General features: G+C 37.4%; 1 protein-coding gene across 22 annotated transcripts in view; it reads right to left on the reverse strand.

Moving 5' to 3' along the window:
* The window catches only part of CAPRIN2 (caprin family member 2), a 41,545-nt gene that overhangs the window by 4,571 nt on the left and 19,404 nt on the right, over positions 1-17,570 (reverse strand). For 4 of the 22 annotated variants that reach the window (XM_070495134.1, XM_044775285.2, XM_014868771.3 and 1 more), the window contains 10 exons: positions 16,803-16,970; positions 15,719-15,762; positions 14,132-14,809; positions 11,281-11,403; positions 10,117-10,198; positions 8,978-9,033; positions 6,190-6,294; positions 4,761-4,907; positions 2,105-2,273; positions 333-515 (listed from right to left, as the gene is read on the reverse strand). In XM_070495134.1, coding sequence (XP_070351235.1) covers positions 333-515; positions 2,105-2,273; positions 4,761-4,907; positions 6,190-6,294; positions 8,978-9,033; positions 10,117-10,198; positions 11,281-11,403; positions 14,132-14,809; positions 15,719-15,762; positions 16,803-16,962 — 1,747 coding nt within the window. In that variant the 5' untranslated portion in view covers positions 16,963-16,970. The remainder of the gene's footprint in view (positions 1-332; positions 516-2,104; positions 2,274-4,760; positions 4,908-6,189; positions 6,295-8,977; positions 9,034-10,116; positions 10,199-11,280; positions 11,404-14,131; positions 14,810-15,718; positions 15,763-16,802; positions 16,971-17,570) is intronic. The other 18 variants (XM_044775286.2, XM_044775284.2, XM_070495133.1 and 15 more) reach the window with 11 other exon arrangements.

The following is a 17,570-nucleotide window of genomic DNA, read 5'->3' on the forward strand; positions in this document are numbered from 1 at the left end:
GGGCATTGTCTCATTATAACATATTTTAAGCAGTCATGTCAATTAACAAAAGAAAGAAATTCTTCAAATATGAAAACCAAAATTCATCCCTGGAAAAACAAGACACTCAACTTTTCACTTCAATAAGTCACAGGATCAATGTGTTTTTCATACAAAAAAGTTCCTTTATTATAGATGATAAGTATACTAAAAATACTGTATTTTGCAGAAATAGGGAATTCTCTACTACATTATAAATGGCAACTACAAAAAGGAACAAAGCAAAAATACTTTGAGTCAAGTAAATATATAGACAAAATAATTCAGTATAATTAAATTTATTCAAAGCATACCTTTATAACCACCAGGGGACCGATACGAATTGGTTAGTAATCTCCCACCACGAGTACATCCTCTAACAGATCCCCGGCTATTGACAAATGGTTGAGAGGGTCTGGGAAATACATTCGTCTGTGCTGGGTAAAAGGCAAGGCTACCATTGCTTACTTGAATAGTTCCATCAGGATAACTTGCTGCTTAAGGAAACAGTTTTAGAGTCCAAGAGTTAAATGGTAATAAATATTATTTATACTTAAAAGTCAGTGTATAGCAAAACCTTTAATATAATTTTCTCCCTTTAGAAAGAAAACAGGTGCTATGTATATGTATGTATACACAGAGAGAGAGGTTAGACCCAGACCCAGATCCACATCTCTCTCTATATAAGTAATAGATTATCATAAAAAGGAAGGAAATTCTGACACACGCTACAACATGGATGAGACTTGAAGACATTTTGCTGAGTGAAATAGGCTAGTCACAAAAGGACAAATATTATATGATTCCACTTACATAAGGTAAGTACAGTCATGTGTTGCTTAACAATGGGGACGCATTCTGAGAAATGCATCGTTAGGCAATTTCCTCGTGCCAACATCACGGAGTGCACTTACACAAACCTAGATGGTATAGCCTACTACACCGCTAGGCTATATGGCACTAATCTAGGTGGTCCGTCGTTGGCCAAAATGTGGTTCGTTACGCAGCACTTGACTGTACCTAGAGTCGTCAAATTCTTAGAGACAGAGTAGAAGTGGTTGCCCAGGGTTGGAGAGAGAGGGGAATGGGGAGTTAGTTTTAAATGGTTAGAGTTTCAGTTGGGGAAGACAAAAAAAGTCCCAGAAATGGATAGTGGTGATGGCTGCACAACAATCTGGATGAATGTAATGCCACAAAACCGTACACATAAAAATGGTTAAAATGGTAAATTTTATGCTATGCATATTTTACCACAATTAAAGAAAAAAAGAGGCTAAATATTCCAGATCAAGGAGTAAAAGATAATGAATTTTAATTAATACTATAATTGAGAAGGCATATGACAAAAATATTCTTTATGTAAATCACCTGCCTTATGTTTTCACAGTACAGGTGAGAACAGAATGAGGTCACTTGTGGCGAGCTCCAGGGATTTACATTTACTACCTCTTGGGAATAACCAAGTACCCAGAACACTCAATTCATCTGCTCAGGATTAAATTTTAGAAAACTCAACAGGGGTCTGAAACAACAACACTAAAAATCTACAAGTGCTTCTTAAATTAGGAAGTAACTATAAAATTCCCTATTCTTTCATGTATTAGAATAGCAAGAGAGAACAAAATAGTCTCCCGTCTCTAAGCAAACAGCGGAATAAGCACCCTAGTTCTATCTTCTCATTAATCACTGCTTTTGTTGTAAGAGGGAAGAAAAGAGAAAAAGCCAGATAGCCACCTGTCTGTACTAAACGACTTAACAGAATGGTTTCACAAACTTCATAAAAGCAGCCAGATAGCGCCCTGTCTACCTTTATCACCATCAATGGGAACCAAAGTGACCAGATTTAAAATATGAGCCTACTTTAAGGTTAAATCAACCATCTAAGTTCTACCCCTACAGAAGTTAAAATTAATAAGTGAACTTAACTAAACAGAGGAAAGGGCATTAAGTATTTCTTAACACTTGAACATGTGAAGAGACAATGCTAACTATTCAGGAGAGAACCTCTAAAAGTGTCACTACAGGCTAGCTTTGCATTCAATTAGCTGTCGTCTAGGTCTTCAAAATACCGTATGAAAGATCTTACCAGACTCTTGAGAAAGGACAGTCTGTTCTACGTGTATAGCTGGCAGTTGGCACTGGGGTGGTGTTTGTGTACTTGCTGTAGTAAAACTTTGATTGTAGCCAGATGAATAAGGGGATTCTTTTACTTCCTGTTCTTTCCGTGGAGGCAGAGGTGCATTAACATTAAATACCTTAAAAGACAAGGGTACACTGAGTCATTTGTGCAGTTTCATAGAAAATGATTAAGGGTAACATCCTGCAAAACTCTGCAACATTCAAAAACTTCTATTTGATGGGCAAAGGACTTGAACAGACATTTCTCCAAAGAAGATAAATGGGCAATAAGCACATGAAAAGATGTTCAACATCATTAGTCATTAAGGAAATATAAACCAAAACCACAATGAGATATTACTTCATACCCATTAGGATGGCTATTATCAAAAAACAGAAAACCTAAGTGTTGGTGAGGATGTGGTGAAACTGGAACCTCGTGCATTGCTGGTAGCAATGTAAAACGGTGCAGACACTACAGAAAACAGTATAGCAGTTCCTCAAAGAGCTAAACATAGAATTACCATATGATCCAGCAATCCCACCACTAGGTATACACCCAAAACAACTGACAGCAGAGGCTCCAATAAATATTTGTACACCAACGTTCAAAGCAGCATTATTCATAATAGCCAAAAGGTGAAAACAACCCAAGTGTTCATCAACAGATGAATGGATAAACAAAATGTGACATATAAGTACAACAGAATATTATTTAGCCATAAAAGGAACGAAATTGTGATCCACGCTACCACATGGATGAACCTTGAAAACATTATGCTAAGTGAAACAAGCCAGACACAAACAGACAAATATTGTCATTCTGCTTATATGAGGTACCTAGAATAGGTAAATTCAGAGACAAAAAGTAGAAGAGAGCCTGCCAAGGGCTGGGAGAGGGAGGGACGAGGAGTTATTGTTTAACGGGTACAGAGTTTCTGTTCAGGAACTTGCACAGAAAAAGTTCTATAAACAGATGGTGGTGATGGTTGTAGAACGCTGTGGATGTACTTAATGCCGCTGAACTATACACTTAAAAATGGTTAAAATGGTAAATTTTATATTATACATATCTTACCACAGTGAAAAGAAAATTTCCATTTGATTTCTGACAGAATTCAAACCCAAGTACAAAAATTCATCTTGCTGCTATTATGCTACCATAATAATGCTTACTGAGAAGGAAAGCTAAATAAGGGAAGAGGGCACTTTTTCAAAAACTCAACATGAATGAAAAAATTTGCCATTTACTGAATTTCTACTATATGGTAGGCAAATGACCTGTCCAGAGCCTGGCCACTGTCTATCAAATAGCACTTCTATTACTCTCTAGCCCCCTTATCCTACTTCATTTTTCTTCACAACACATAGCACTTGATGTATTATATCTATAAATATTTTTCTCTCTAGCCCTCCTCCCTCTATAACAAAACATAAGCTTCTTGAGCAGAAAGACTGATCTCTTTTTCATTGCTACAACCCCACTGATTAAGAATAGCACCTGGCTTCCTAGCTACCTGTTTGTTGAATGAATGAATGAACGAACGAACAAACAAGAACCGATTTGTACTGGACAGGATTCAACCAGGTAGAGAAGACTAGAATGAGCAAAAAAGGTATTATGATAAGATTGTACAAGGCAAGCCCAGGAGACTTGTCTGGCAGTTTATACCAAACTTCAAAAGTTATTGTCAGGCAAAGTACTTTCAATTTCACTTAATGGACTACTGTTTGCTTTTAATTAGGAATAAGAAAAAGTTAGCAAAACCAATGTGGCAATACTGTGCAGGATTGCCAAAAAAGAGGGAAAGAGCCAGGAAACTAAGCTGTTTTAAGTGGCCAAGCAGGAAGTGACGAGATGAGTGAATGCAGGTGTCTGAATTCACCAGCTTGTCTCCTTGCACTGTGCCTGCTTTCCACTGCCACTCCACTGGCCCCACCATCATTCAAAAGTACCTGGAGTGGGACATTAAGCACCATTGGGAAAGGTACTTATTGGCTAAGACTTTTTGTTTTTTTTTTTTAAAGAACTGTGTTTATACTATTCTGTGTTTAGAGAAGAAATATACAAACCTAGTTGTAATATTACCTTAAAAAAAGTTTTAAACTGCAATTTGTAGAAGAATATGTAATTCAAAATACCACACAAATCTGAACTATTCTCCAAAAACCAGCATGAGATCAAGATGAAATCAAAAGAAAGTTTCAACAATGACAGAACCACCAAGTACGTGTCCTGTATTTCAGGTCATTGATGCTATGGAACATCATTAGTGTGATATTAGTAATGTTAGTGTTACATTAAACAATTTATAGAAAATTATGTTTCTCACCCACACATTTCATTTGTTTAATATGAGTCCTCGGCTTTGCCTGCTACTAATTTTCAGAGAGGGGAAAGTGCTCTGATAATATATCCATGCAAAATTCTTGAGGCTCTGGATATAATACTCTTTTGCCACAAACAATATTTCCATTGGACAAATGCAAATTCTACCAGCCCAAATAAGAGTAACAAAAAAGGCAAATTTTTTCACATAGTACTCAAAAATGGATGTAAGAGAAACAATGGTTTTTTAACAGGAATAATGAACTGCAATCACCATTGACCGTTTCATACTCACTGTCTGCATGGCTTGAAAGGGCGCTGTGTTAATGGTTACTGAACTACTACTCGCTGGAGGTGACTGGAAGCCCTGTTCAGAGCCCTTTGACAGGGGAGGATTTGGAGAAGCTAGTGAAGACGGTTGCTTGCTTGGGGGAACTGCTGCCTGGGGAGGAGAAATGCAGCATCAGCCAACCACCTGCCATATAACAAGCAGTTAACTTACACTAAACCCCAGACTGGCATCAGTCAGCAAGTTCTATAGGATGACATTTGGACACAGGAATGCAAGAGAATAGCTTTTGCTTACAATTTCAAATCTCAACTGCTGAGGATGCACACCAGCATTTGCTTTGCACAGCTTGCTGACTAAGTGAGAGAGTCTTACTATTAATCAGATGAGGGACTGAACTTTTATGAGCACCCAGTCCTTTTCAAACCATGAAATGGTATTTTCCAGTTAAGAATCTAATATCATTCCAAATTTATACAGAAGAATTAGGCTTAAGAAAAACTTTCGGTTAGTTGCTTAGTCAGTGTTAATTTTTCTCTATTTTAAAGTCTTATTAGTGGATTTCTAAGTCAGCTGCCTAAAAAAGAAAACCAAACCTGATCTATTTTAAATAATTACTATTTAAGAGAATAAGCAAGGCCTCGATATAACAGAATATAAATCCAAAGGCTTAAAAAGATAGCTAAAATCAGCGCCAATCAGATTATGAAGCAGATAGCTGTGACTCACTTGAACAGAAACACCTCCTCTTCTTGAAAGGAGGAACCAAGTAATTTCAATTCAGACCAAGTCAGCACCATAAGGACTAATGCTCATCTACATTCTTATATTTTATAATGAATACATATTCTTGCATAATAGTTAACAAAAGAGTAAAACATAACAGCTGCTAAATTAATCCAAAAAATCATTTTATCTTGCTATATCTATCTCAAGGATTTGCTCAAACTTAGCAAAAATTATCACTTTAGAATTGAAAGCACAAACATAATACTGTCAAAATGCTTTTGACAAAATTAGCCAAAAAGAGAGTGCAAGTCATTCCAATTGAGTCAGTGCTAATATTAACACTATGAAGTTACTGAGTCTTCAGCTATATGGATGAAAAGATTTTTCTTGTAATGATTCTTTCAATATAAATATAGCAAGAAACTTGACCTAACCCTACTCAGAGCTTTTCATCCTTCTTGGCATCAGCAATTTGGACGTATTTCTTGCGCTCATAAGGTAACACACTATTAAGTCTGCTTGTACGGCAAAGTCACAATAAAGTTACCCGCATAAGTTTTCGGACTACAACATCTACAGAAAGCAATACATTAGCAAAGTAGAAATGCTAAATCAGTCAACAGATCATGCCTGTAATTCATAAGATAAGCTGGTTCTGCTATTCTTTAAGACAGAAAAGAAATTAAGACAATTGGTCTCTCTTTACCTCAGGAGTCTCTGAGGTCCTAAACTCTGTTTCAGATCCCGAAGAAGCCTGATCGGTAGTAACCAAGCAAGCATTTGAGCTACAAGTAACTGGAGAAGAAGCAGCCTAGACACAGGAAGATACAAAACATTGTAAAAGGCACATTTGGTTCACTTCGTATTTCTCGGACCCTGGGCTCCTTAAAATGTTACTCTTATTGAGCACTCACTAGTGCCAAATACTATGTGAAACGCTTCACATGTATTAATACATTTAATCCTAAAAATACCCCTATGAGGTTGGTACAACTATCCCCATTTGATTGACAATCTGATAGCGGCAAAGCAAGGTTAAGTAACTGATCCAAGATCACACTAAAATTAAGTGGCAGAGCTGAGATTCAAACCCAAGCAGTCAGCTACATTGCCTTTCCCGGCCTGGTCACCAAAGCTACATATCTAATCGCATCCTCACTTATCAAGATTCTTGGCCCTGGAAACCAAGGGCCAGATTTTCCATCTGGCACCCAATACAGTTCACTGGAAGACGAGCTCAGGGTACATTTAACACTCTAGGCACAGCTCTGCCAGGGATCATAACAACTATGCTTTTACTCTAAGTGTTCTCAGTCTCTTAAAGAGGTAGGTAGAAGTAGTATAAATAGAAAGGATAACCTCCACCTAAAACACAATGGCACCAAAATTCTAACCAAAAAACGAAGCTAATAATATGTATAAATTAAAAATTGGGAGAAAGCACAGTAGGAACTAAGGCTATAACAACTGTAATCAATAAAAAACTAAGAGTGGCTAGGAAGGAATTCTGTGGCACAATATAAGAGAGAGACCCATAAAAATCAAGCAGTCAGTGAATCTACTCCTTGTATGTAAATGCTTGGATATGGTTTTCAGAGTCCAAGTGATAAAAGGGGTGAATTGGGAACTAATTAATAGTAACCAAATATCAGAGCAGTTATGTTTCAGTGACCTTCTAGAAGGGGTCATCATGATATGCCACTTCCTGGAAAGGAGACAGGGACCAAGTTAAAAAAAACAATCTTATGGGAAAAAAATTTTGAAATCCTTTAGAATATTTTATATACCTAAATAAATAGGTATAATTTAGATTTGGCCAAAATATTAGAACTATTATGAGATTGATGTGTTTCTAAAACTAGGCCTTTCTTCTGCCCCTCTAATTAAAATAATGAGACAACTGCCCAAAATAAGTGGGACTGGCTGTTGTGGGGAGTCTTGCCACAGAAAGATTCACAAATACTAAGTTCAGGCAACTCAGGCCACTTGATAGTTAAGACTTAAAAGACTTCTGAACTTTAGTTAAAAGCTTCATTTAACAACAAAAAAGATAAAGACACATTCTTTAGTATTTATCTGGAAGTTATGGTAGTTCTTGCTTCCAACTTATTGCTCTTTAAATAGACCAGCTGGAGGTGGTTTTTTTTTTTTTTTTTAAAGATTTTTTTTTTATTTTTTCCTTTTTTTTCCCTCCCCAAAGCCCCCCGGCACATAGTTGTATATTCTTCATTGTGGGTCCTTCTAGTTGTGGCATGTGGGATGCTGCCTCAGCGTGGTCTGACGAGCAGTGCCATGTCCGTGCCCAGGATTCGAACCGACGAAATACTGGGCCGCCTGCAGCAGAGCGCGCGAACTTAACCACTCAGCCACGGGGCCAGCCCCAGCTGGAGGTGGTTTTAAGAATTGGTGAGTAAACATGATGTTGGAGACCAGCGGTTCCAAAAAACAGATGTGCAGATTCACCCAGGGAGCTTATTAAAAATATAGGTGACTAGATAACAGCCCTGGAAATTCTGAACCAACAGGTCTAAAGTGATACTTAGGAATATATATTTTTATTAAAGTAACCGAGTGATTCTGATGCAGCCATCCACAGGCCTGCTTGTACAAGTACTAAATTAGACCAGTAGCTTTTCAAAAATCATTTAACTTGTCACTTGAAAGCCTCGTGTAAATCCCTAATAGCCGAAACAGGTAAAACGGAACTTTTTAGCTACAGCAGTGAGTGGGGTGAGGGACCTTGCTCGACAAATACATTTTGAAAATTGAGCCACACCTTATCAAACTAAATATAAATCACTGTAAACAAACGGTATTTACTCAGAAGTTTTTGGAAGGGAAGGCAACAACTGTTGAACCACCTGGTCAAAATATTGAACCTACTGTCAAAGCAGCTACTGTTAAGAAAATTGCCATAAGGTTTACAGAGGGATCCTGAGCAGTTGTTTTAAAAAGGAAATGACCAGAAAACTAGCAAACTTTGAACTTACTATTGAAGGAAATGCACTGCGGCATTTAGAGAGCTCAATGAGCGAGTCCCTTTATATCTCTAGGTGTGTTCTGTGAAAATTAGTTCCTCAGAATGTTAACTATTACATGGTGGGGGTTGGGGGGCGGGGACTGGCTAACCATGGGTTAAACAAACTTAGTCTCTTTCTTTAGACCCTTTACTGCGCGGACACGCAGGGCAACTTAAGTAGCTCAATAGCAAAGTAAAATTCCCAGACAAGGTAACTGTGCATTCTTCAGGCTTGCTCTTTCCCTACTAAAGTTAGCCAACAGTCTCTATTACAACAGATATCTTCCCTCTGGTCATTAAGGAATCTTTTGAGGACCAGTTGTACTTAATCTAAGAAACCAGATAACCTTAGAACACTGTGAGTAATTCAGCAGGACATATTAGATTCACTAAGTCTGATCATTCTTGCCAAAGCAAAAGTTTCTTCCCTGAAGAGCAAAGAAGAGTAAAGGAAAGATTAATTTGGAGACGTTACCTGTAATGGCTCTTGAAGAAAATCGCTTTGATTGGATACATTTTGTTCTGTAGATGCTGCAGAGAGTGAAATCAACAGTAAACAACCGAGGGAAGAGAAAAATTTATGCATATCAACTGGGCGGAAACTAAAGTTTACACTTTACAAAGAAAGCCAGGGGCTGGAAGGACGAGGTCTCAAGTCCATCAAGATCTTTCTGTGAGAGCTCTAAAAGAGTCAGGGAGGATTGTAGAAGAATAGAACACTAGTTCCATCTGTGATACATAATGATTTCTTAAGGTTAAATGGGCAAAAGCAGCATTTCAAGGTTTCCAAAAGAAAGGAACTATGACTTTCAAAAATAACTGGAAATAGTAATCTGGAAGATAAAAATCGGAGCTATCATGAATAGTAATTAACTGATATACTTAAGTTTCAAGTTTCTAAGTAAGTCTTAGCTGGCTCATCCGTCTCCTCTGTGTTTTTTTTTTCTTTGATCATGTATATTGATATACTTTTCAATTACATAGCTTCGGTTTGGTTTCTCCTTATTAATGTCTATCACTTTTGTTAAGTACTCTCTATTCTCCTTATTGCACCCAGGAATTACTGCACCAATCTTCCAGTTGGTGTATACTGCTCACTACAGCTGGACTATGGCTTTGATTACGTCACTCCTGGACCCGAGATAGACCAGCATAGAGCAAAAGCCTAAAGATTGAAGCATAAAACCAGATTCAAACCGAGGCTCCAGCGTTAGACACTGTGCTAATCAGTGTACTAAATATCACTGAGGTCATTTCACTCAGAGTTAGGATCCAAAAGCCTCAACACTAGATTTGTAGAGTCAAAAGAAGTCAAGCAAGTTCTAGTCAGAATTCACTCCAAGAAGAACAGAAAGAATTGCAAAAACAGCTCTTGCACATTTCCACTCACCCATTTGGAAACTTACTCTAAAATGCAAACAGGTCAGTTAAGTATACTAATATCCTAATGGTAATTTACCCATACATAACTCTGATAACATATAGATACCTTCAGAATAAATTAACACATAGGCATACTTTAACCCTTAAAATATTTAGAGTAAAATTATTCATAAAAGAAACAACTGTGAGACCTACAGCTGTTTGTTCCAAGTCTTAAGAATGATTACATACCTACTGGGCTACCTGGAGCAGCTGAAGGCGGCTGTGACGATGGAATTGCACTTGAAGGTTTGTCAAAATCCAGAATAGATTCCTAAGGACAAGATTTTAAATGAGTAGAAACAAAGATTATTCATTTTAAAGCTATTACCATTATTCATGATATTGCCCATTGATTATAAGCTACAGAAATCTAGCTAATAACTAACTCAAGATATTAATAACGTAATAACTTAGTCTTTACAGGAGAAGAAATTGAGTTAAAAATAAAATCTAAAGTAACTGTCAAACTGTTAAGTTGCATCATGTTAAAACTATACTCATAATTCCAAGGCCTAACTTGGAAAAGAAAACTCCAGACCTCAGGTCTTAAACACAAGCATTAATCCTCGTGTAGACTGAACTCTTATTTTATTATACCCAAGCAATGAGAGGGTCTAATTATTTTATCTCAACCACTAAACCAGCTCGTGCTCTGAAACGTTTTCATGATGAGAAGTCACTCTCTTCTCCCATCCGCCCATCTTGGTTCTCCCAGAAATGCTTCCAGCATTTTGAGTACTTCAACTACACCCTTGCAGTGATCATTTTAGTTCTTTATCTTCAAATAATCTGAAGGAGCAAGCAATTCATTCATTTTACAAATAAGTACAGAGTTGGAGGCTAAATAAATTGTCACAAATTATACAGCTGGTGAATGGTAGAAACATGATACAATGCAGGTCTAATTCCAAAGTTCAAGATCTTTTTACCACACAAAAATATCTTATTTGTCTACTTCATCCCTCAGTAATATTATACTGCTCTGAAACTCTGTAACAGAATTTCATGAATGAAATGGCACCTACCCGAATACCAAGCATAGAGCAGTGTCGCACAGTCTGAGGAGAAACTACTGAGGATCCACAGCAGTAACATTTGAGCACTTCAAGCTTTTTACATGTTTAATTCATTTCATTCCTCACCAAACATATAAGAATAGGAACTATTATCCTCATTTTTCAAAAAAGAAACAGGCAGAGAGTTAAGTACCTTCCTAAATTCTCAGAGCCAGGATTCATACTCATTCTGGACACCAGAATCTAAGCTCTTAACAACTTCACTATAATGCTCCTGATCAGAAACTACTAGCCCCAGGAATATTATTTTTAAGACTCATTTAAGAATGACTCATACTTGCATAAAGTTACAAGTTCCTTGAATCTGGGTCATCAGATCCTGCAGTTTCTCTTTCCTCAACACTGGATCCTTTGGAAGGGCAGAGGAAGAAGCTACAGACTGATGCAGAGGCTTAGGCACCTACAAAGTAAACCCACAACGCATAAGAGTGAAGTGCGAATTCAACAGCCTACCGAGGACACTCAGACTATGACTACATCGTAATGAAATCAACACACGTAACAATGCTCATTTACCAGATTTCTCTCAGGTAAAGAATTTCCACATAAATACATTTTCTAAATAATTTAAACAAATTTTAAACACTTTTTTCCCTTCGGAACAACTTTAACGGAAATCTTTCTAAAACATCATCTTTTTAAAGGAAGATTCAGAATAACAGCACTTCCTTGATAAGAAGTTCTTTCATTATAAACATCAGTTATCACTTGTCCTCAATAAGATGCCATTGACTCTAAGACACACTAATGATTTGGTTTTTTTCTAGGGAAAAAATTATTACTATCATATTAAATATACATCCCATTTTTAAGATGTATCTATTTTCAGAAACATTAAGATGTAAAAACGTATACATATACATCCTAGAATTGAGAAAATAAACTATCATATTTTGTTATAAAGAAAGTATACTTTGGGGGGCTACTGACATTTACAAAGTGGTTAACCCTCAAGTTAAAATGCTTACGATTGCTGCCCAGCCTGAATTAGACCTAATGTTTATAACTACTTCTTACAGCTGTCAGTGTGCCCTGTCCCTATCAGCTCCTCTTCTCCACCTTCTAATTCACTGGCAAGTCATATAGCTGAGCTTGTCAAAAGTGTCATATAAAGTAAGAGTTAAGAGACCCTAAATGAAATAAGAAAAGCTCTTTTAGCAGAAAAGTACGAGCTTTAGTGATTAATTTCACGTTATCTAGTCTTTCGGCTGTGAACTCTATTTTGCCCTCGACTGTACTTAGTCATGTTTGGGACAGCTGAGACTGCAAGACAGATAAACAAACACGGTATTATATAGAGAAGTGTCTTCTCAGTCACTGAAAGACCTTGCAACTTCAATATAATGCTGTCTGTGACATAAAAGCAAATTAAATATGAGTTCTGACCTTTCCAACTAAGCACCCCTGATTTTAAATCAACAAATAGCGTGGTATCAATATTCTGGTACCATAAAGGCTCGGCATTGCTATACCTAGCGGAATTTTAAATTGGGTTTTTTTAAACAGCTTTATTGAGGTATTCAATTGGGTTTTTAAATACAAGTTTCTCAAAACAGTTGTCATATTACAATTACTGTTGTGTGATATCTGGTTAATGAAAAAAGACTATCCATCTTCTGCAGGGTCAGGAAGAACCTAAAATTAATATTAGCACTTGAAAAAAAGAGGAAGAAAGGAAATAAATAACTCTAAAATTTTCATCCTGTAAGGTAGAACTGAAGCAGGGGTAATTTATTTATAAAATGCAATGCTTTGACTTCCCCAAGCAAAATGTTTTTCACATTGTTAGAGGATCAAAGATTTATCAGAAGGCCTTTGGCTAAAATGGCATGGAAGTGCAAGGAACACTACTTAAGAGAGATGGAGAACACTGGGAAGATAAGAAGTTCACATTTCTTAGCAAACAAGGTGGTAACAACTTTCTATTTAAATAGTGGTAAATGATTTATAATTTAATAAAAGGAAACACTAACTAGCATTGCATCCAAGAATTATTCATTATAAGCTGCCTTTTTTTTTTTTCTGAGGAAGATCATCCCTGAGCTAACATCTGTGCCCATCTTCCTCTACTTTATATGTGAGATGCCTGCCACAGCATGGCTTGCCGAGCGATGCCATGTCCACACCCAGGATCCGAACTGGTGAACCCTGGGCTGCCAAAGTGGAACGTGTGCACTTAACCACTGTGCCACCCAGCTGGCCCCTAACCTGCCTTTTTTTTTTGAGGAAGATTGGTCCTGAGCTATCATCTGCTGCCAATCCTCCTCTTTTTGCTGAGGAAGATTGGCCCTGAGCTAATATCCATGCCTATTTTCCTCTATTTATGTGTGACACGCCTGCCACAGCATGGCTTGACAAGCAGTGCATAGGTCTGCACCCAGGATCCAAACCGGGGAACCCCAGGCCACTGAAGCAGAAAGTGCAAACTTAACCACTGTACCACTGGGTTGGCCCTTTTATAAGCCTTCTTATCTTCCTGAAATAGGTTATTTATCATCAACAGAATGAGGCCTTATATTTAAACTACATCTCATACTCTAAAACCTGATTACAGAATATACAACATCTATAGTTTCCATCTCCAGAAAACTCTTATTTTGAAACAGAAATAGAGAACTAATTCAGATCCTTCCCCAACTACTGGAATATCTGCAACCACCACACACCTTCTTCGAAGAGTACAGGCTAATTAGAGTGACTACAAATGAGTGAGAGGGAAGCAAGAGAATACAGAAAAATGTAACTTCTGTCAGAAAAAGTAACCCTTGTGCCAGGAGGAAGATAACGAGATACAGTGTAACACGTCCCCTACTCTGTGACATGCATTTACATTTCCCACTTGTTCACCTTATGGTCTTGTCTGAACTAACCACTATTTTGAGGTCACCTATCATTAAAATTCTGGCATTAAGCAATATTCCCTAATTGTGAAAATTTCATCTCAGGGTACGCTCAAAAGACAGACTAAGTCTACTTACAATTTTCTAGGAGTTAAGTGAAATACTTTATAAATTAATTTACATGGGTTTTGTTGATTTTTTTTTTTAAGACAACTAACGAGTTATCATTACCACAACTCCTTATTTATGCCTACACTGACAGAAGCAGACCGACACAGATCAACTCACATCTTTGGGTTCTGTATTAAACTTCCTGGGCAGGAGCTGGTCATTTGGTATGAGGCTTGCTGTAGCTACCCCCCAGGACTTTGGAGAAATCTGTGATTGTGGTGTTAAAGGGTGTTTTTGACTCTCAACATTGTTTTCCCAGGATTTGGGAGTCTCTGGTTGTCTTGAATCCTGTTCTTCACACATGGGAGTGGTCCATGACTTGGTGATGTCTTGTTCACTCTGCATAGAAGGGGTCCAAGACTTTGGGGTTTGCTTCTTTGGATCCTGTTCTTTCTGTAGCTGAACTGGCCAGGGCTTTGGTGTCTCCTGCTTCTTCTGTTCCTCTTGAATGTATCCTGCTTTGGATTTAGGAGTTTCTTGCTTCCACTGGCTAGGAGTTGGCTTGGGTTTGGAGACGTCCTGCTTCTTCTGCTCTTCCTGCAGAGTGGACCTGAGTTTTGGAATCTCTTGTTTCCTCTGTTCTAAGGAAACTGCAGGCTTTGATACCTCCTGGTGCTTAACAGAAGACTCCCAGGACTTGAAGGACTCCTGTTTCTTCTCCTGACCATCTGGTTCAGTAGGCATATCCCAACACTTAGGGAGATTTGGTTTTCTAGCATAATCTGCTTCCCAAGATTGCTCTTCATCTTGTTTGCTTGCATAATCTACTTCCGTCATGTAGCGTCTGTTAAGAAACTAGACCAGAGAAAAAATGTGCTTGAGTCACAAAATTTGTGGAAGACCTTAAGGGGAATATGGAACTGTATTAATGTTCCTCCATCCACTGGTCTGAGTCACTGTGCTAACTTCTGTCCTTATCCTACTTGAAAAGACTGTCCTACTTTTCGTCTATTCCTTTTCCCTCAATTAATGGAAATACAAACTTCAATACTTCAAAAATAGCAATCTATGTTTGACTCACCTAAGACTTTTTTTAAGAAGTGCATGTTGTGGTGCCACATTTGCTTGATCCAGGCTCTTTTACCAAGGTTATTATTTCACCTCTGCCCGCCTTAGGACCACTCTACCCACCTGATTCCCTTAAACGTGAAGGCAGAGGATAGTTCAACTATACAAAGTTACACTGTTTAACTTTAAGCCTCATGTTTCCAGCCTTTCCTTTGTTTCCATTATATATCAATCATATTGTGGTTTTGCCTCTTTCATTCTTTTCAGCTTCTATTAATTTCAATGTGACTCAGAGAACAAATGCCCTTTTTGATTACCAATGTGAGTAAATTCTGGAGAGAGAAAAATCATACCCATCTTAAATTCTAACACAGGGGCCAAAAACAACAATAACAACTAAAATTTGAGCAGTTATTGTGGGCCAGGCCAAATTCTCAGTAATTTAGAATTTAAGTTAACTCCTTTAATCATCACAATAACCACATGAGGCGGGCATTATTATTATCATCCCCATTTTATGGATGAGGATAACAGACACAGCTGGGCTAGATATCTTGCCCAAAGTCACTAAGCCAGTAAGCTGCAGTGCCAGGCTTCAAGCTTAAGCAGTCCAGCTCCAGAGCCTCGGCTCCTAACCACAACACTATATAAAAGTCTCAAAAACCAAAATCAGCAAATTACCTTGTAGTATCTTACCTCTTGTGGTTGGATCTCTGGCTGTGCAAGTTCCATAAGAGACTCTGGGAAGATAAAAGGAATATGAAATAAAAACTAGATAAACTATAAGTTTGTAGACTGAATACAACTGTAACTCATTCTAGCAACATATTTCAGAAGAATGATAGAAAGAGAATAGTACAATTAAGTATTTTCATGGCAGAAGTAATTCTCACTGTTGCTTGTTGATCACAAACAGGTAGTCTGAGGCCAACTGAAGCTAGTGGCTCTCTTTATATTAGATGCTTTTCTAAAGTCAAGTGCAGTGAAAACTTGATTTCTGACTGAAAACAAGACTCTCTCCTCTTACACACAAACACAGCTTCTTTCAAGTTGGAATTATAGCTTCAGTCCCATGGGGTAAAAATTAGTCATCTCAGCTTGAAACAGAGCCCTTACACGCTTCTCCAACAAGCCGGCTGAAGGTTGGGAGCGGGGTAATGGAGTGGAGAGACTGAAGCACTGGACTCAGTATGAAGAACTAAGAGGAGTGAACATGAAAAACGACTCGAATCTTGCTAACAGCTCCCAAAACCCTGCAGGGACTACCTCCTTAGAAGTGATAGTTCTTAAAGAAATCCAGCCTCAAACAAAAACAAAAGTGTCATTTATTCAAAGTATTTCTTCCTCAAGAAAAGTGGAATTTTGAAAAGTATATTTCCTTCACTGATTTGGGTAATTTTTTTCCTGAGTCAATATATTAACCTTAGGTTATTTACATTCTCATTCCACTACAGTATTGGATTCTACTAGAACTTACATTTTAAACAACAATTTTAAATGGAATTATCCTACTAATAGTTTAACAAAGAGGTTCATTCAAATTCCAGTGTACTATCTCGTAACAAAGAATAACCTCATGTTTCTATTAAGGTTCACTCTATAAATCACGGTAATAAAGCCTAGAGATGCTTTCTAAACCTAGACTTATCCTGCAGCAAGCAAAGATTTCCATGCAAGCAGAATCTAACAAAATAAGACAATCATTTCACAACCATTTGACTCATTCGGGTAAGTGTTAAAAATGCAACCACTGTAAAGAATTTCAGAGATCTCAACAAACCTGACTCTTTGACAGATTCAGTCTTCAATAACTGTTTTTTCTTCTCTGATTTTATTAGCATTTCTTCCTCTAATGATACTTCTTTTTCTTTAGCATTTTTTGGAACTGGGATACTTTCGAAATAGCCTGAGTTCAGCAATTTAGACAGTAGATCTTTCATGTGTTTGTCTAAGAAAGAGTGATTAAGACATAGTTATCACATAAACTAATAGTTCATGGAAAATTATTTGAAATAGAAATCCTAATATCATTTTATTCCAGTTAAAGTATGTCATTATAATATTCCACATTAGGAAGGATTCAAAGAACCAGGCAGCACCATGAAAAGTAAATATGTAGTCCATCTTTACGTCATGCTGAATCAATATAAATTTTAAAGATCAGAATCCCAAAGTTTTATATAAGTCACTTAAGTGTCTCTGGGCCTCCATTTCCACTATTTGGAAAACGACTAAAAATCAGAGACCCTAATCAAAGACTCTAATATGTTACAAAAGCACACACCTATTCCTTGAGATTGCAGAAAAGTCATTTCTCCCATCTGTCCCCAAGACATCACAACGAGCAATTACTCTATCTCCCCCAAGTAATTAAGTCTTCAGAGAAATAACAGTTCCTCAAACATAACCATCAGAAAATCCTATCTCGGACAATCTCTAAAGGATTTTTAAACTACAAAATTCCATGATTAACACGGGAGTTATGCTGTATGCCACTCCTAGTATATCATCATTTGAGAATCAAGAAAAATCTTAAAATGATGTTAAA

This window comes from Equus asinus, chromosome 22 (genome assembly GCF_041296235.1).
Source record: "Equus asinus isolate D_3611 breed Donkey chromosome 22, EquAss-T2T_v2, whole genome shotgun sequence".
In the NCBI taxonomy this organism is placed as follows: domain Eukaryota; kingdom Metazoa; phylum Chordata; class Mammalia; order Perissodactyla; family Equidae; genus Equus; species Equus asinus.